Raw genomic sequence first — 19,728 nt, forward strand, 5'->3', positions numbered from 1 at the left:
ACAGGAAACTGTGCACGTACTATATCCAAAGCCCACATTGTACGTACGGTGGATGTAACGACAGGTCGGCAGCGAGTTTTCTCTGCAATTTAGGGCAGCGACAGCATGACAGCGCGCCCGTTTTCCTAGCCAGAAAAAGGAGAGAAAACGAGAGGCGACAAGAAGTCCACATGGACCATCAACCTCTGTGTATTTTGGTGGTTGCCGGACGGTAATGTCTCTCACCAGCAGCGGAGAATTCTTGCTCAAGGCCACATAAAGACGCATGCGGTTCTAGGTAGCAGCTGATGCTGATGCTGATCGAACCAGCTGTTGTCCGATCCGCGGCCCACGCACTCGGTAGCATCCACGACCTGTGTAATGACTGTGTGTGAGTATGGCGGCAGCTCGCTGTCGTTTTCAGAGGACAGGTAAAGGTACATACTACATGGCACATGGATGTTACATCTAAAGCTTTGCTAAACAGGGAAAACTGATACCAGTAGTACATCACTAAACAGGTCGTTACCTTATCTTGGAGCCCACATGGGGTGGTTATGGTGTCAAAAAACGAGCCACATTTGACGATGCACAGCGAGCGGTGCGGAGTAGGAGCAGCCGTGCAGGTCAAAGAAAGTTTCGACAGGACTGAGAACCTGGGTGGGACTGTTCATCACTCCAAAAAAGACTTTTGGGATCCTACGGTGACGCTGACAGCAACTGTAGCTTCGTCGCCTGCACGACTGAAACAGAGCAGGCGCACGAGACGAGAGGTACTACGTACAACCCATGTGTACACCGGCGCACAGTGCACGAGACGCCCGCCCATGCAGATGCAGCTCTCCCGTTGCCGTCCAAAAAGCCTCTGTCCCATCAGCACTGCTAGTACCACCTCTGGATCGTTGACCATTCAGGTACGGAGGTTAGCTAGTGCCTAGTGAGTCGGCCTGCACTAGCCCGTGAAGTGCCTCGTGGTCGTGGCGCAAGGATACGAGATTTATTGGGCCGGCCGGATCAGACGTACTGGCCGCGGCATTACCGAACCTGCAAAACTTTTTTACTAGGAGTACTCCCGCGGCGACTTTCTCGGCGCGCGATCAGAGATGGGGACACGCCGGCCGTCGAGCACGGTTTAGAAGGGGGCCCGGGCCGGCGCGGGCAGCAGAAGCCTCAAGCCAGCATCCATGACCGCGAGGTGTAGCAAGCGCGTGTAGGGACGGAGCCGCCCCCGAGAGCCCGGAACAAAGTGGGCGGCTTGCCAGCAGCCAGCCGAGCGGATCCCGCTCGCCGCCGCGTGCGTACTTCCAAGAGAAGACGCTATCCCAGTGGGCGCCCGCGAAGCCAGGACCGGCAGATCTTGGCGTCATCGAATCGCCCGGCCGATCTGATCTCCCGGTCCCCGGCCGCTCTCTCACCGCTCGCTCAGGCGCCGGCCGGCCGGCCGTTCTAGGTGTGTGACCTATCGTTTGCCGGGCGCTGCTAGTTACCGGCTCACGTCCTTGTTCCCTTGCACCGTTTTTACTCGTCGGGGTGTCCGGGTGGGCATGCATGTGTGCCTTGGCAGGGCGGGAGCCGCAACAGTGCGCGTCTGAGCTGGTCGTTTGGAAGATCCCGCCCCGCGGTTTTTCTTGGCTTGCACTCCGAGCCTTGGGCGGGGAGCGCAGAGCGGGGGGAATCTCTCGTGAGCTGGGTGTGCCCGGCCCGGGGACGCGAGTACGCGACTGACTGTGCGGTGCCGCCGAGTCGTTGAGACCCACGCGTCAGTTCCGGCGCTCTCCCCTGCCGCTGTGGGGATCGCTCCTCTCTCTCTCTCTCTCTCTCTCTTTTACGGTTCGAGAGGCTGATCCGCGCGTGGGTTTCAGCGAAACCTTAGCTTGCTTTCCTCTTCGGGGCTGCAGTGCTGCACTGCACGACGGCCGCGCGTAAACCTCGCCGGCTTCCTCTACTCTGGACGCTGCCTCTGCCTGTAATTTGCTGCCTAATTCCGAGCCGCCTCTTTTGCCGCTGCTTCCTCTGCAAAGTCTCTTGCTTTAATCTCGTGAGCTTCTTTCTGACGCTGCTGCAAGTTGAGCTTGTTTTCGTTTTGCTTCTTGAAGTCCAATCCGCTCCCAAGGATTCCTCTGTACAATTCGCTGCCTTTTGCCCTTTTGCCTGTCTGGCTTTGCCTACGTACTGAACGAAAAGGTTGTATCCGGTGTTTCTTGCTCCAGGCGCCTCCTTCGGCCGTTTTCAAACCAAACGCTCTCTTTTCCCCTCTAGTTGGAGGCACAGCTCGCCGTGTCATCATCCATCCCAAAATTCCCATCTGCAGCGCTCTGTTCTTCTTTGATTGCTCTGCTCCCCTGTTGATGAATTTCGTCTGTTGATCTTCCTTTGCTGTAACGCTTGCCCCCATTCCTTTCGTTTTTTTTATTGAAGAAAACCCCATTCCTTTCGTTGACCGATTTGCATTCTCGTGCGCAGAGAATTGCCGCAGCATGAGGCGCATCGTGAGATGGCTCAAGCAGCTACTGACGGGCAGAAAGGAAGAGCACAGGGGACTCCAGGCGAACCATGTCGGTACCGACTGGGGCGACGGGCCGGAGAAGGAGAAGAAGAGGTGGAGCTTCGCAAAGCAGAGGAAGAGCGAAGCTGACGGCGGCGCGCGGTCGTCGGGTCTGGACGCCGTCGCTCCTCCTGCCGCGGTGGAATGGTCGCAACTGGTGATGAGGCCAAGGGAGGATGCGAGAGCTCGAGAGCACCGTGCCGCGGTCGTGATCCAGAAAACATTCAGAGGCTACCTGGTATGACCGTCCCGAGCTTCCGTCTATTCTTCTCGTTCTGATCTCTTCCTAGCTTCTTATTCATTCATACGTACACGAGAAGTATTGTTTTTTTAAACTACAATTTCCCCCCTTTTTAAAAAAAAAAAGTTATGCAGTATAGAAGTTTCTTTTTGTGCAACGATGCAGATGCCTCTTTCGGTGTATTTTTGCTATATTCTTCAGCCTGTGCCTTGGCTAGGTGGACTAGGCTGTTGTTGTATGTGATGTCACTTCTGCTCCTGTTCCCTTTTCTTTTTCCATGATACACACAGTCGTTTGTTAACTCTTGAGTTGTCCGTACTATACAAAATATGCACGTTGGTCCGTCGTGCAATTGTTTACTGTCTTTTACTCTGCGTCGGCGAAGACTTCACCGTACTATCAAGTTTCTGTTTGGCGTCAGAGCAGTTGATTATCACGTAGCCTGACATAAGCCTCATTACCTAATCCGGAGTTGTTTAATACAATACGGATTAGAACAGTTTTTTTCCCCCTAGAGGAAAGTCTGACATTGGGTTGGGTTTGAATCCTTGGTGTCAGGCTAGGAGAGCGCTTCGAGCTCTCCGGTCACTCGTCAAGATCCAGGCGTTGGTACGGGGATACCTGGTGAGGAAGCAGGCAGCCATGACGCTGCACAGATTGCAGACGCTCATGCGGCTGCAAGCCGACTCCATCGCCGTCAAGAATGCTTCGTACCGGAAATCCATGGAACAAGAAGTAACCCACATGTCTTTTTTTTTAAAAAAAACTTTTTTTTTTGAAGACTTATGTGATCCTTTGTCCTGCAGGAGAGGATCTTTGCTCGGGACGTGCAGATGAAGCCGCTGGCGACGCCGGTGCATCGCCGGATGCTGTCTGACAGCACGGACTCCAACTACGAGCGCAGCCCGCGGATCGTGGAGATGGACACTTGCCACCTCCGCTCCCGGTCCTCACGGATCACCAGCAGGTATAACCCGGATCAGTTACCGGAGTATCACCGCCACGCGGCGCCGACGCCGTCGTGCTCGCCGCTTCCCGGCGGCAAGCAGCAGCAGCCCGCGCGGCTCTCGTTCCAGCGGAGTGCCCGCGATGAGCGCGACCCCCGGGGCTCCAAGACTGCACAGAGCACGCCCCGGTTCGCCTGCCACGACTCATCATCGCCCGCCAAGAGCGTCGAGCACAGCCTGGCCAGCACGCCACGGCGGCGCGCCACGCAGCGGGACCGGGACGAGCTCGTCAGCCCGCGGTACATGGCGGGAACCGCGTCCTCCGCGGCCAGGACGCGGTGCCACAGCGCGCCGAGGCAGCGGCAGACGACGGACGCCGAGCAGGCGCCGAGGACGAGCGTCGGCAGCCGAGATGGGGAGTCGAGGAGGTCGTCGTGCTCGCATGCGCACGGCGGCGGGTTCTGCTTCCAGTGCTCGGACGTGACCCGGGCGTCAGGCTTCTCCGGGATCAGCTTCGGCGACGAGGTGGCCAGAGACTACTACCTGGACAGCTTTTGGTGATCAGGCAACGTGATGCGAAACTGGTGGGTTGGTGGACTGTTTCTGTTTTAGAATGTAGTAGAAGACGAGTGCACGGAATTGTACATAATCGTAGTGACGCTAAAACATCTAGCAAGTCATGGAGTGACTGGAAGATAACACGGGACAACAGGACAGCAAGCAGTCTCACAGAAGAGTGTAGTATAGATAGTTGTACACACTTGTTGCTTGGGTGTTGAAGTGTTCCCATGTGGAGGATGAAGCTAACGGCACTGTGAGGCAGCGGTACCGACTATCTAGTTATTAGCAGGTCAGCGCGCAGCTGCGGCTGATATTAAAGTCGGCTGAAGCTATTTTATTGTGAGAGAAAAATACTGTAGATTCTAGCTGATAAGCCGGCTGATAAGTTCAAACAAACATGCCCTATTTGATACCTCTGATTATAATAATTAGATTATATGATCAAATTTTGATTGGAACGGAATTGATTATATGATGAATTATTATAATCAAAACTCTTGATAATTAGAATCCCATAATCCAGGTGAGACCAGATTATAGGGGATTATGGGCGCTGAGAGTCTAACTTGCTCTCCATTAATTATCTAACTTGCCAAATTTCTCATTTTAATCTGCAAAAAGAGGTCGTGCCCCAGCAAGGCCAAGGCCCGGATTTTGACGAATCATTGATCGACATGCAGTAATTTAGGCTAAGTAACCAAAAATAATTCTGCAAAAGAATTATAGGGGACTATGTGTCGGTGTTTTGAGTTACCACCGACGAGTAAATTTTTAGTATTACGCGTCTAGCTCGGATGGTATGCTTAGAGGACATGAGGTTTATACTGGTTCGGGGAGAAAGTCCCTACGTCCAGTTCGTCGCTGTTGCTCGTGTTACTAGCATTGAAAGTTTGTAGTATGGGTTACAAACGAGCAAGAGAGGAAAATGATCCCAAGTCTCTGGTGAAAGGAGTGAGTGGTAGGGATGAAAACGGGACGGAAAATTCCCATCCCGACCGACATCGTATACCGCATTAACCGATCGCATACCGTTTTTGCATGAAAAATAGGAAACGAGGAAAAATACGGGAATTTACGGCGGGAACAGGAACGAAATCAGGGAAGGGGTTTTCCCGACCGTATTCATGGTTCCCGTATTCGTCTGAGAATATTACCAGCGGTATTCACTTATTTTGTACACCTATACCTCATATTCAGCCCACATCAACATGTAGCCCAGGTAACTCCCGCGCGGCCACGCCACTGGCCCAGCCCAGTAGGCACTCCCCATCCGTCCTCGCGCGGTCGAACAAAACCGGCGCCATCGCGGCATCGCCAAACCCTAACTATCTGTCCCCGACTCGTTCACGCGAATCATGCCGCATCTAGGCTCCAGACGCCGGTGCGCCGCCTCCAGGGTCCGCCTCCAGGCGTAGGCGACGCCTCGGCTCGGCCTCCAGGCTCCCGCGACCACGTTCCCAGCCGGCCAGACCCTCGGTGCCCCATCTCTGCCTCGCCTCGTCGTGCGCCCTCCGGCCTCTGCCCCGCTAGTCGTCCTCCTCCGCCCCCGCCGCTGACCCCTGCGCTCGGCCTCCGGCCCCGCCGCCGGCCCCAGCCGGCCAGACCCCCTGCGGACCAATGACGCCGCCGACTGGGGGGTCCTGCCGCCTCTGCTACTGGCTCGTTAGGATCCAAGTGCCGGCTCATCCTAGAGCCGTCACTACCGGTGGTGGTGCATAGCACCACGCTTCCTACTCCAACTCCAACCCCTGGTAAACTAAATCACCCCAACACAGTTCAGGAGATCTTATGTGATTTGAGAAGATGGGTGTTTCTGCCGATGGAAGCGGAGTGGGCTGTAGTCGTTTGTTGTTTGATGCCATCTTAGATGCCCCTTCGACACAAGGTGGGAGTTATATTTTTAGGTTTCTGGCGAGACAAACATGGAGAATTTTGGTGCTCAGTTTCTTTATTGCGTTCCAGCTGTTTTAACGCACATTTGGGTAACAACGGGAGCAGAGTGCTTATTTAAAGCGTACACGGTTACAATATTCTCAAGTAGTCAAGTTTGTGCATAGGCAAGGCATCTTCCATGTTATCTGCATGTCTTCAACCACTGAACTTCTGTATTATATAGAGCTGTGTATTGCTACTGCTAGTGTGTGAACGTAGGCTAGATACAAACCAATGTATGCTAGGTTAATGAAGAAATTACAAATACTAATTGTTTGTCCGATTCAAAGTGAATGCCATTTGGGACATTGACATGGTTGATAAGGTGGATCTTTGATAATGAGCTCAATTTTATTATTCGTGAACCTGGTGCTACTTATTTGCATGTCAGAATTTTCTTTGGCTTACTGCAAATAAAAAGTTTGTCACTGAAGAAGGGGGTATGTTCAATAATAAGAGAAAATTAATGCAGTTTTTGGTTTGCCAAGATTTTTTGTTTTTGTTAAGTGTTTTAGTGCCTACTGTTTACTGTAACTGCAAATACCATTTTAAAACCTGAAACAAAACTAAGTCAGATGGTGTGATAATTTTTCATGGATAATGATTGCCACTCTATTCCAGCAGCAGCTCAAAATGGAAAATGATGGGAAGAAAGACATCACTGTTGTGGTACCATATAGGTATGATGAAGAGGCTAGCTTGAGAAAGTTTTACCTGGCAATAGTCATGCATGAGTACCCATTTAATATATCCGAGCATGAGTATTTTGTTGAGTTCATCAAATCCCTACTTCCTACCTTTCCAATCAGATCTCGGGTTACCATTAGGAAGAAAATTATGAATAGGTTCTTAGCTGAAAAGGATAGGTTGTATGACTACTTCAAATCTGTCTATTGCCGGTTTAGTGCCACCATGGACATGTGGACTTCAAATCAGAACAAGTCATACATGTGTGTCACTGTACATTGGATAGATGCCAATTGGTCTATCTAGTAAAGGATTATGAACTTTGTGCATGTAGAGGGCCGTCATACTAGTACAAAGCTGTCAGAGACATTTACTGAACTTATGGTTAAGTGGTATATTGACAAGAGAATGTTTGCTCTGACCTTATCTATGTATTGTTCATTTGTTGGAATATGGATTATGCATGGTTGCAATTGTTGCGTTGACCTAACTGTTTTAAGTGGTTACATGTATCGATGTTCCCATTTTGTGTTATCGATTCCCAAACGTAATCCACATGTTCCCGATCGAAATATTTAATTCCCGATATCCTGTAATATCAAATTTGTTTTCCTCTCCTGCTTTCCCGTTCCCGCTACCATTTCCGACCAAAAAATACAGGAGTAGGAATGGTTAAGGTGTTTTCCCGACCGTTCCCGACCGCTTTGATCCCTAGTGAGTGGGTGCTGAGAGCTCGATCGCTGCTCGGCTTTGCGTTCATGTCATGCTCTTGTGCGGATCTATATCAAATCTTGATGGGTCGATCGGTTTGGGATCCCCTTCATGGGCACCCTACTTTCCCTTTTATAGGCCAAGGGAAAGCGTGGGTTCTAGCGGCGGAAAAGGAGAAGAATGAGAGAGTAAGGCCTCTAGGATCGTTGGGTCCTTCTTCTCCTTCATATGGGTCCTACCAACCCTGTAGATGTCAACAGGGATGGCTCCACGTCGCGGTCCTGTCCGTCACTAGTACCATGTGCATGCGTCATCCACCAGTCATGGCGCTCCACTCCATCCTGGCAGACGTCGTGGTGAACTAACACACCTGTCAGTGTTTATACGAGGGTTAGGCAGAACAGCACCGGTACACCTGATGCTGTTCTTGATGTGAATCCTCAGGTATGGCCTGTCGTGGCCGCAGGTTACATCGGGGCATGCCGATCTCTTCCTTGGTGTCAGAGTTTTGACCTAGGCCTATACGCTTGGACCTAGAGTGGTTGGCGGTGGTACAGGTCTTGGTTGGGCGAGACGGAGCCCGCACCCAAGGGATCTGGTGAGGTAGAGCCCGCGGTCTTAGGGTCGGGCGAGGCAGAGAACAAACCCAAGGGTCTGGCAAGGCAGAGCCTACGGTCTTAGGGTCGGGTAAGACAGAGATCATGGCCTCGGGGTCAGGCGAGGCAGAGATCACGGCCTCGGGGTCGGGCAAGGTAGAGCCCACCCCTGAAGGTCAAGCGAGACAGATATCATGGCCTCGGGGTTGGGCTAGGCGGAGCCCGCCCCTCGGAGGTCGGGTGAGGCGAAGCCCGTGCACCTGGGGTCAGTTGGAGCTGTAGGCGCACTCCTGACTGCTCGGTTGAATTAATGTTGATGACCATTATCTCCTCCCCTTTGGGTACCCTAGTATTGGTTCCCGACAGTAGCCTCCGAGCCTATGGAGGAGAAGAATACTCATTCGGTGGCTTTTTTGAACGGGAGGACTCTGAGGGCCTTGGCCTTTTCTTGTCGCCCACGGCGTGTCCTATGGACAACGACTCCCTTTCATCGTGATCGAGCCTCTCAGGGGTATAGCCATGAGATTTGGTTGGTCAGAAAAGGTCTTTCTTGATTTCGACCACTATGGAGGTCTATCATTCTAGGACCATGCGTTCGGTCTCCTTGCGAGTACAACTTTCCTCGAGCCCCCGTACGTAGCAGGGGTCTGATTGAGGGTCAGCTCATCTTCATGATCATATTCCCACAAGCATTTTTTCTAATAAAAATGGAGGGGCTGAGCCATGCCATGATTTTCCTCTATGGACGAGCCATGGTGCTCGGTGAGTTGTTAATGGGCTACTTCAAGTGGGGCCCCGGCATCCCATTCGCGGGGTCCGGTTGGGTCAGCTAGTGACCGACTCTAGATTCTCAGTGGTCAATCCATATAGTTCTTAGGTCCATTCGATCGATCCCGAGGGCTCTGCCTGTCTTTGAGGAAAAACCATGGATCGAATCCGCCCGAGGCTCGAACGTGGGTGGCCCACGAGGCTCATACGCCTAGGTACTAGCCGCTAGCGGGCCCATCCCTTTACACCCCTCACTCTAAAAGTGCTCAGAGCAGTTGTCGAACCCGTCGGTGGGCCAACCTTTGAATTCCTGGGCTTAGATGGGCCGTAGGAGCAATTTCGGCTCCGTATTCCTCTTACATGTGATGGGTCGTGGCCCATTCTGGGAGGCAAAACGCCCGATGTGTTTTTTGAGGGGACGACCATAGGTTGCGCGTGCACACCCTGCGACGAGACATGGTGATAGGTCGTGGTAGGCGTGGAGATCTAGGTGGGTGATTGGTTTCCTTGCACCCGTCGCCCCTGTAAAACCAAAGGGTTGGCCCTCCAGGTTTCATGCACATGCCTGCACATTCTGACATCACCTTCCAGCGCATGTAGGGCCTCCTCCATCGTGGTCTTCTCTGTGCGCTAACCTCGGCCGAGGAGTGGTTGTTACCTGGCAATGAGGGTTCGTCATTGTCGCTCGACAGCTATGTGGTTTCGTTCATCCACTTCCACGAGCGTGGGCTTGCGACCCTAGCCCACAAATTCCTCTAGGCTACTGCACTTCTACAGGATTGAGCTACAGCATCTCAATCCCAATGGGATCCAACACATGGCGGCGTTCATCGCATTGTGCGAAGGATTCCTAAGGATTAGGCCCCACTTTGACTTGGGGAGGTATTTCTTCGTCGTCAGCCTCCAGAGGAAGAGAGAGAAGGGCGGTAGGCAGGAGCTGCACGTCCCGATGGGGTGCGCTGGCATCCAACTTTGGAACAATCGGGTCGGCGAGTACCCGTCCATGCGGCTCTTGACGTCCAACAAGGGGTGGCACTCGTAGTGGTTCTACCTCAAGAACGACGCCACCGTCCCTTTGCCGGAGTTCACCTAGCGCCTGATCGAAGAGGCCCCGGAGTGTGGAGGAAGTGGGGTGTGCCAGAGAAGGACAAGAAGAAGGTCTGAGACCACATTGCCGCCATCCACATCCTAAAGGAGAACGGCCTGAAAGGGTCGGGCATCATCGGGGCCTACCACATGAGGAGGGTGGCGCCGTTGATGATGCGCGTGTTCCTGCTATACGCGATGGTGCCCGATGCGTTGTTCAATGGAACGATGCTCACCGAGGGAACGCTCCCCAACTCCAAGATCACGCAACGCATCAAGGTGGCAATGGAACCTTTACGGGACGACATGGGTGCCACCCTCGACTTCATCTACCCAGTGCGGGGGCATCCCCTGATGTGGCTAGAGCCAGGCTACGTCGTCTTCGTAAGTTTCCCTTTCTCCTACCTTCTCTTCAATTGATTTCTTGACCCTGTGGGACTAACTTTGAGAGGGGTGGGACCCGTCGAGGGACCTAATCCTCATGGATCACCCGGCTTCGCTGCCGAGGGATTTGGCCATGAGGGCGGTGAATCGCGTCGAGGGTGAGCGGCTGAGGAAGGTGAAGGAGGACAAGAAGAGGAAGAAGCAATAGAAGCTACAGGCACGAGAACAAGGGGAGGACACCGACAATGATGACGACGACAATGATGGTGATGATGATAAGGTGATGGAGGAAGAAGAAACGGTAGCCGACGATATCGAGTGGGACAACCTAGAGAACAAGGATGCGCTGATAGGCATCGGTTCATCCTTACAGCTGTTGGGACCCTTCCCACCCCATGGAGAGGAGGGTACGTCTAGGGAGCCGATGGAGGTGGGATGTACCATCGACCTTCCCCCAGAGCCAACAGAGGCGGGCGGCTCTATCGTCGCGCCCGAGGTGCTAGTGGAGATGGTGGCCCCGCAGTCATGCCCCAAGAGCCAAGGGGAGCGGGACATTCCACCAACGTGCCCTAGGAGCTGCCCGGGGCAAGCCCCTTTGCCTAGTAGCAGGGGGCGTGCTCAAAGCGGCCTCATTCTAACAAGGCGGTACAAGGGTCGGGGGGGTTCATCCCCCAAACGCATCTGCCACTCGACGGCGTCGAGGTGAGTTATCGATTCCTTTGTTTTTTCCTATTTTAGTCGGATTTCATCGTGACCTGTGTTTTTCGTCCTTTGCAGCATCGGTGCTTGTTTTGGGTGGGAAGAAGAGCATGGTCCTCCAATCGCGGCGGTGGCCGTCGGCTAGTGTCGCGCTCGTTTTGGGCGAGAGCAGCGCCAGTGTGACCACATCACCGGTCGGTCGGGCACCGACCATGGTGGCGCCTGTGCCCTCGACGGGATGGGTGGACACGGGTGTTCAAGGGTCGCCTTCGGACATCGTGGAGAAGCCAGTGATGGTCGCGATACCACTGCCGATGGCGGGGCGGACGGGGCTATCGACCGTGGCCGGCACGACACAACCGATCATGACCCTGCTGATGTAGATAGAGGTGGCAGCGGCCATGATAGATGGGTCACAGCCGGGCATGACCACAGCATTGCCCAAGGCATTGGCATGACCTGTGCCATCGACGGCCCAAGTGACGATGCCTGGCACAGGCTGGACGGTGGGGGACATAGCCGAGGGGTCCCCGGGAGTCATGGTGCTAGGAGAGAGATTCGCGCCCGCACCGCTGGCCCCTTCTGTCGCCGAAGGGGGAGTCCCGGTGGGAATATCACGGCGAGAGGGGTCGGTGGTGCTTGGGGCCAGTGGGGAGTCATCCCTGACCATGATGTTGGTGGGCAGTGGCTCGCCCATGCGGGGCGAGTCCCTACTCTAGTGGACGAATCTACAGGATGCGGTGTTGATGCTTTTTACCCTTGACAATGCCATAGAGAGCATGGAGCAGGAGATCCTCGACGTAGGGATTGTGTCCATGCTTGAGGCCCTAGACCACGCCACGGGCGCATTGCATGACGTTGTTGTTCCCTTCAGCTAGGTATGGTTTGGTCCTGCTTTTTACCCTTTTCTTCATCTATATACTTTTTCTATCCTAACCATCGTCTCCTTGCAATCCCTTATAGCTCGTAGCCGGGGGAAATCTTGATTCCTTTATCAATAGAAGGAAACCTAGGACCGCCTCATCAAGGAGGCGCGGCTACGTAGGGAGGTGATAGCTCAACTCGCCACCGCCAGCAGAGGGTGGTCAAGCTGACTCCCCTTGCTGAGGAGGCAACCAATCTTCGGTCGTGGGTGGACAAGGTGATGTGGACAAGGATAACTCAACCTCAACTATGATTCAACAGTTTGTTACAGCTATACATGCAAAACTGGGCCACGTTTCTGCATCCTTATTCCATATCAACAGAAAGATATTGAAGTGTAGTTTCCAACGCAACAAACGGTGCATCTTTTGGACTTCCGAGCTAAGAGTTATGATCGTTTTAGTGGAAGGTGCACATGTAGCCCAGCACCTGCGCGAGAATTGAAGAGATTGCTTGAGTTCCCACTTCAGTTAGCCAAAAGTAAAGACGACCCTTGGAATGGTGGTTAGCACCCAGATTAAGTGTCAACTTTTCGCATACTTTTCATCATTGTATAAATACCCATGTAATCCTTCTATGTAAGAGTCTCTCTTTTGGTTAAAATACAGCCACCTTGTGTGTGTGTTCTCCTCTCATGGAGAGAATATTTGGAATCTTTGGTAAGGCATGAGTGCTTTGCAACATTCGTTCTTTCGACTCCTGAGGGGGTTGTAGAACACCGAACTTTGGTTCACCCAGTTCGTGCCTTCATGTCTATATGGCGTGATTGCGTGGACTGGTTTTGTCGGCGCATGGAAGGGTGGATGTCTCGGCAGTTCGTCGCGGGTGCAAGATCTCGTGGTGCGCTACCTCTCCATCAGGTCATGCAACGATAGTTATCAAGTTTACTTATGCTCCACCATGAAGATTGGGCCATACACGTTGCAGTCGTGTGTTCTCTACACGTACTCACATCATTTGGTATTCAGAGCCTTGGTTGTCATGGTGTGAGCTGATTATCCTTACAAGCTTCCTTCGCAGATTGGTATTCAATTCCTAGATAGTGTTGAGTCAAGTCAGAATGCTGATAGGGTGCCTTGAGAGATTTAAACATTGGTTTCCTCTCATTGTGTCGGGTCAATTCGATGGTTTGGTTCTCACTATATGGAGTTGTTCTTAGTTTGCGCTCGAGTTTGTAGTTATCTTGCGTCATCAAGTCTTGTTTTTTTTTGTTCTTTCATGAGTCAAGTTTCCAATAATGTTCATCCAATGTTGATGCTACGAGCACGAGTCAAGGACGACTCGTTTCGAAGGGAGAGAGAATGATGTGGACAAGGATAACTCAACCTCAACTATGATTCAACAGTTTGTTACAGCTATACATGCAAAACTGGGCCACGTTTCTGCATCCTTATTCCATATCAACAGAAAGATATTGAAGTGTAGTTTCCAACGCAACAAACGGTGCATCTTTTGGACTTCCGAGCATGGTGGCGCCTGTGCCCTCGGTGGGATGGGTGGACACGGGTGTTCAAGGGTCGCCTTCGGACATCGTGGAGAAGCCAGTGATGGTCGCGATACCACTGCCGATGGCGGGGCGGACGGGGCTATCGACCGTGGCCGGCACGACACAACCGATCATGACCCTGCTGATGTAGATAGAGGTGGCAGCGGCCATGATAGATGGGTCACAGCCGGGCATGACCACAGCATTGCCCAAGGCATTGGCATGACCTGTGCCATCGACGGCCCAAGTGACGATGCCTGGCACAGGCTGGACGGTGGGGGACATAGCCGAGGGGTCCCCGGGAGTCATGGTGCTAGGAGAGAGATTCGCGCCCGCACCGCTGGCCCCTTCTGTCGCCGAAGGGGGAGTCCCGGTGGGAATATCACGGCGAGAGGGGTCGGTGGTGCTTGGGGCCAGTGGGGAGTCATCCCTGACCATGATGTTGGTGGGCAGTGGCTCGCCCATGCGGGGCGAGTCCCTACTCTAGTGGACGAATCTACAGGATGCGGTGTTGATGCTTTTTACCCTTGACAATGCCATAGAGAGCATGGAGCAGGAGATCCTCGACGTAGGGATTGTGTCCATGCTTGAGGCCCTAGACCACGCCACGGGCGCATTGCGTGACGTTGTTGTTCCCTTCAGCTAGGTATGGTTTGGTCCTGCTTTTTACCCTTTTCTTCATCTATATACTTTTTCTATCCTAACCATCGTCTCCTTGCAATCCCTTATAGCTCGTAGCCGGGGGAAATCTTGATTCCTTTATCAATAGAAGGAAACCTAGGACCGCCTCATCAAGGAGGCGCGGCTACATAGGGAGGTGATAGCTCAACTCGCCACCGCCAACAGAGGGTGGTCAAGCTGACTCCCCTTGCTGAGGAGGCAACCAATCTTCGGTCGTGGGTGGACAAGGCCCATTGAGATGCTGACGAGGCCAAGAAGGCATCCAAGGCCCTATCGGCGAGGTCACAGAAGGATGAAGAAGAAGCCAGGGTCAGGAAGGAGCGGGATGAGTTGCTCTAGAAGGACGCCGAAAACCACCAGTGGATCCTTGACCTTCTGAGTGAGGTTGAGAAAGAAAGGGATCTGAGGCTGGGGGCCGAGGAGAAGCTCATGGCCCTAGAGAAAAGGGCAAGCCTAGATGTTGAGACGGTCGCTCAGCTACGCAAGGAGCGAGATGAGCTGATCCAAACCACGGAGAGGCTCCGCTCAGAATGCGGCATGGCTCACCAGGAGCGTGACCAGGCTTTTTGAAAGCTTGACCAGGCTTTTCAAGAGCGTGACTAGGCCTGCCAAGAGCGTGATGACGTGTAGCAGAAAGTTGGCTCCCTCTAGGCCGAGCTTGAAAGGGAGACAACTCAGAAGCTGGAGGCCGAGAGCGTTTCTGCCAGGCTAGCTGTGGGTCTCACTGAGGAAAGGAGAAAACTTCAGGCAAAGAGTGTCGAGCTCGGTATCCTAAGTGTGGCCCTTGGAGTGGTCTAGGATGACCTTGAGGTGGTGCGGTCAGAGGGGACCAGCTCGCTCGTGGCTCGTGCCGTCAAGATCATGGCCCGGGTGCGCCAGCTTGAGAGGAATGCCCTTTGCGCCAGGGTCAATCGGTCCTTCGTGATTGCTCGTTCTCATTATGGGGACAACATCGATCTAGAGGCGATGAGCCACGGCTACGCGCCTGGTTATGAAGTCCATGAGCTGGAGATGGAAACGACAGTGGCTCCCCTTTCGCAGGATCTGGCGGATAGGATAAAAGGCATAGTTCTCCCCCAAAGGCGCTAGTTAGTTTAATGGTTTGGGCGGTCATTCTTGTAATAAGCGAACAAGTTCCGACCCTTGTGCTTTGTTTAAACAAACTTGTTATTTCGTTTGAACAAATTTGTTCTTTCTTCCTTTTTGTGTGTAAAAAGGGGTTAATGCGTTTTGACCCTTCCTTTTGTTAAGACCGTAGAGCTCAAGGTGTGGGCGAGAAACTCTGATTACGCTGGTAAGCAAGAGTGCCATAGCTGCTAGGGCGTAGGTTTCTTGCAGTCTGACCAGCCTTACTCAGTCGTTTGTTTCTACAAACCTTGCCTCTAGGTTTTTAACATGAGGAAGGGGTTGGGCACAGCGACTATTTCAGAAAGGGTATATATATACCCTTATTAGCCCCTGAGTGAGGCCCGACCTCTTGCCGTTGCCGGGGTCAGGTTTCACTAAAGATCGAAAGAGATGATAGTGAAACTAGTAGGAGAAAGTGTCTCTTGTTTTAGAAATGTTATCCTTAGTTTTTTGCATGTATCCCCTCCCTAGGATCTAAGCCATCGTTCTATGACCGCGCATTCGGTCTCCTTATGTGTCCAACTTTCCTCGAGCCCCCGCGCATAGCGAGGGTTCGGTTGAGAGTCGGCTCGTCTTTGCGATCGTTACCCCATCCGTGGTTTCCACAACTGGATGGGTTGAGCTAACATCACTTGCCTCGATGGCTCGAGTGACATGCTCGATGAGCTTGCTAATGGGCCTATCCAAGTGGAATCTAGATTCGTCATTCATGATAGGGTTGGCATAGCCCTCATGTGACATTCCACTGTTCCTTAACCTACCTCCCAGTAGATGCCCGAGTCATTCCAGAGACTGACTTAGGTGGCCCATTGGCCTCCCCTCTATGGAGATTCTATGGGCATGGCTCGAGGTTAGGATGAACGAGAAAGTCGAGATGACCCTATCTGCTTTTGAGCGGGTCAGGCAAAGGCCGCTAGGGCTCATCTACATTTTCTCCCCTGGCTCTGTTTGACGCGAGGCGGCCTCGAGCCCTTCTCGGGCTGGCCTTTAAACCTCGGCCAGTCAGATTCCTAGAGTTGGGGTCAGGCAACCCTAGCCCCCGAGCCCCGTTGGGCTCGGTAGGGGTCGACCGAGTTTTATGCGTCACCCCATCCACAGTTTCCTCAATTAGAGGGTTGAGCTAATGACACTTGCCTTGATGGCTCGAGTGTCACGCTCAACGAGCTCGCTAACGAGCATGTCCGAGTGGAATCCGGGTCCATTGTTCATGGCTAGGTTGGCATAGCTCTCATGTGCCATTCCATAGATCCTTAACTCGCCTCCCAGCAGATGTCTGAGTCATTTTGGAGACCGACTCAGGTGGCCCATTGGCCTCCCCTTGATGGAGATTCTATGGGCATGGCTCGAGGTTAGGATCGAATGAAAAGGTCAAGATGACCCTGTCTGCTTCTGAGCAGGTCGGGCAAAGGCCGTTGGGGCTCATCTATGTTTTCTCCCCAAGCTCTATTTGATGTGAGGCGGCCTCGAGCCCTTCGTGGGCCGACCTTTGAACCTCGACCGGTTGCCGCTCATATCGAATGAGACGACTACCGCTTCATGACGCGATGCGAAGTGTTGTGATGCAATAATTACATATGCGATGCTTGGATGTATGGGATGAATGTATAGATGAATGTATGAATGAATGTATGAAAGCATGCATGGGAATGGATGAATGAATGATCATGCACTGGAAAAGCAGGATAGGGGTTGGTAAAGTTACCTCGATTGCTCGAGTGACGGGTTTAGGGAGCTATTATCGGATATGTTCGAGTGGAATCTAGGTCCGTCATTCATGACAGAGTTGGCATAACCCACATGGGGCCTCCCACTGCTCCTTACCCATCTCTCGGCAACGTCCTGAGCCGTCTGATCGACTTGGGTGACCTGCTAGCCTCTCCTCGATGGAGATTCCACAGGTAGGGCCCTACAAACCCTTCCTAGGAAGGCAGAGGCTAAAGCTCAGAGTGCAGGCAACTAACTCTGATCATGCTGGTGAGCAAAAATGTCGTAGCTGCTGGGGCGTAGGTTTCTAGCGGTTCAACCAGTTTTACTCAACATTTATTTCCGCAAACCTTGCCTCTAGTTTTTTAACATGAAAAAGGGTCGGGCACGGAGAATGTCTACCAAATAGACATACTCTTACCACCCCCAAGTGAGCACTGACCCTTGGCCGTTGCTGGGGTCAGGCATCACTTAGAGATCGTGGAGTCGACAGCGCAACCAATAGGAGAAGACGTGTGTAAATTAAGGGTGACTCATCTCTCAGCAGCGGCCTGAGCCATCCAATAGACCTGGGTGACCTGCTAGCACAAGACTTACCTTGATGGCTTGAGTGACAGGTCAGGGAGCTCTTACCGGATATGTTCGAGTGGAATCTGGGTCCGTCGTTCATGATGGGTCTGCTAGGGCATCCTACTGCTTCTTGCCCATCTGTCGACAGCGGCCCGAGCCGTCTGACCGACCTGGGTGACCCGCTGGCATAGGACTTTCCTACGAAGATTGAGGATCAGATCATCCACCCCAAAAATTTAGTTAGGCAAATAAGCCAAGCGACCAACTATTAACAAGTGAACAAGCTCTTAAATTTTGTTATGGCCAAACAGATTTTTAGCCCTTCTCTCCTTTTTGTATAAAAAGGTTAATGCATTCTGACCCTTTCCGCCGTTAAGGCTGTAAAGCCCAAGGTGCAGGTGAATAAGCTCTGATCACGCTGGTGAGCAAAAACGCCGTAGCCACTGGGGCATAGGTTTCTTGTAGTTCGACCAGTTTTACTCAGCGTCTGTTTCCGCGAGCCTTACTTCTAGGTCTTAACGTGAGAAAGTGTCGGGCATAGGGAATGTCTACCGGGTGGATATACTCTTAGACGTGTACCGACTTTTTCCGTAGTTAAGGCTAGAAAGCTCAGGGTGCGGAAAAAACTCTGATCATGCTAGTGAGCAAAAACACCATAGCCGCTAGGGTGTAGGTTTCTTGCAGTCCGACCAGTTTTACTCAGCGTTTATTTCCGTAACCCTTGCTTCTGGGTCTTAACGTGAGAAAGGGTCGGGCGTAGAGTATATCCACCGGATAGATATGCTCATATCAGCCCCCGAGTGAGGCCCAACCCCATGCCGTTGCTGGGGTCGGGTGTCACTAAATATTGGGGAGTTGGGAGTGAAAGGACCTAGGATACCACCTAGAGGGGGGTGAATAGACGTTTCTGAAAATTAACACCTTTAAATACGGAAACGATTAGTAAAGAGAGTTTCCAAAATGAAAACTCCAAATTAAGTGTAGTACCACCCCTCACAAGTTTACCACTGAGTAAATAAGATATAAAGAATATATATAGAAGTTACAACCCTACAATATAAAGTTAGAACAGAGAATGAATATATTCAGCACAGGCAGGAAATACCGGAGGTATCCGGTAGGTATACCGGACGTGTCCGGTATACACGGTTTCAGTGGAACAGCCCTAAACTTGCTTCTTTCGATTTCTATCTTCAAATCAAATTGCAGGTACCTACTAGATATGACAATATACACAGATCACCTGCACAAGAGCAAGAGCAACACAAATATCGAATGAAATGTGAATTGAGACACGATATTTGTTTTACCGAAGTTTGGACTCGTTCGAGGCCTACTCTCCATTGAGGGGGTTGTGGGCGACCTAGCGAAGGTCAGCCCTAGAGGATACCACGAAGGTCACTCTAGCCGGAGTCTTTTCCAACTCCTTTTCCTCCTTCCACTAGTTGATTCCAAGGCGGCGGAATCGAGCGTTACAAACTTTCCAAGGCACACCACAATCTCTCGGGTGCTCACCGACGACGCCTAACCATCTAGGACCGAAGATTCCAAGAGTAACAAATGCGAATCATGAAATACACAATATGCACAAGTGCTCAAGTGGTGGCTTGCTTTCTTTTTCAAATTCTCTTTTAACCCACAAATGGATTTTGCTATTTGGATCACACACTCACTAAGAGAGCGTTTTGGAAGAGTTGGCAAGGCTCAGAACATGTATGTGTATCAGCAGAATCAGTAGCCTCCAAAGGTGGAGGCTTGGGGGTATTTATAGCCCCCTTGGAAAACCTAGTCGTTTTATAGCCGTTGCCATACCAGATACGTCCGGTATGCCGGTATGACTTACACTGCGCCAACGGTAAATAAGTTATAGTGATGTTGTGAGGCGTCGGAACTCCCAATGAATGCCGGAACTCCCGTCCCTCAGCATATTTGAAAACCATGTAACTTAGTTAAAGTATGTGAGGTGTCGGAACTCCCGACCCATGCTAGAACTTCTGACCGTCGGAACTCCCGACCCTCAAGGCATTTGAAAACTAGTCATTGGCCTCTGGTCGTCCATACCGGATACGTCCGGTATGAATACCGGACACGTCCGGTAT

The 19,728-nt window shown here is 52.1% G+C and overlaps 1 protein-coding gene across 4 annotated transcripts; it reads left to right on the forward strand.

The window, feature by feature from the left end:
- Positions 1-1,053: 1,053 nt before the first annotated feature.
- LOC136453213 (protein IQ-DOMAIN 25-like) lies at positions 1,054-4,514 on the forward strand. Of its 4 annotated transcripts, none has more exons than XM_066453797.1 (4): positions 1,054-1,429; positions 2,443-2,762; positions 3,324-3,500; positions 3,572-4,514. In XM_066453797.1, exons 2-4 carry the CDS (start codon positions 2,457-2,459, stop codon positions 4,271-4,273), a joined length of 1,185 nt encoding a protein of 394 aa, XP_066309894.1. In that variant the 5' UTR covers positions 1,054-1,429; positions 2,443-2,456; the 3' UTR covers positions 4,274-4,514. The 4 variants fall into 4 exon arrangements, with proteins under 4 accessions (XP_066309894.1, XP_066309893.1, XP_066309896.1 ...); XM_066453796.1 differs by lacking the exon at positions 1,054-1,429 and adding an exon at positions 1,782-1,945; XM_066453799.1 differs by lacking the exon at positions 1,054-1,429 and adding an exon at positions 1,954-2,017.
- The last annotated feature ends 15,214 nt before the right edge of the window (positions 4,515-19,728 follow it).

Source organism: Miscanthus floridulus, chromosome 5, assembly GCF_019320115.1.
Source record: "Miscanthus floridulus cultivar M001 chromosome 5, ASM1932011v1, whole genome shotgun sequence".
Lineage (NCBI taxonomy): Eukaryota > Viridiplantae > Streptophyta > Magnoliopsida > Poales > Poaceae > Miscanthus > Miscanthus floridulus.

Excerpts from the sequence above, each read along its gene's own strand:
- LOC136453213 (XM_066453797.1), top strand. The coding sequence starts at position 2,457 with ATGAGGCGCATCGTGAGATGGCTCAAGCAGCTACTGACGGGCAGAAAG. Across the intron at positions 2,763-3,323 it reads AAACATTCAGAGGCTACCTG|GCTAGGAGAGCGCTTCGAGC; the intron begins GTATGACCGTCC and ends CCTTGGTGTCAG. Across the intron at positions 3,501-3,571 it reads GGAAATCCATGGAACAAGAA|GAGAGGATCTTTGCTCGGGA; the intron begins GTAACCCACATG and ends TTTGTCCTGCAG.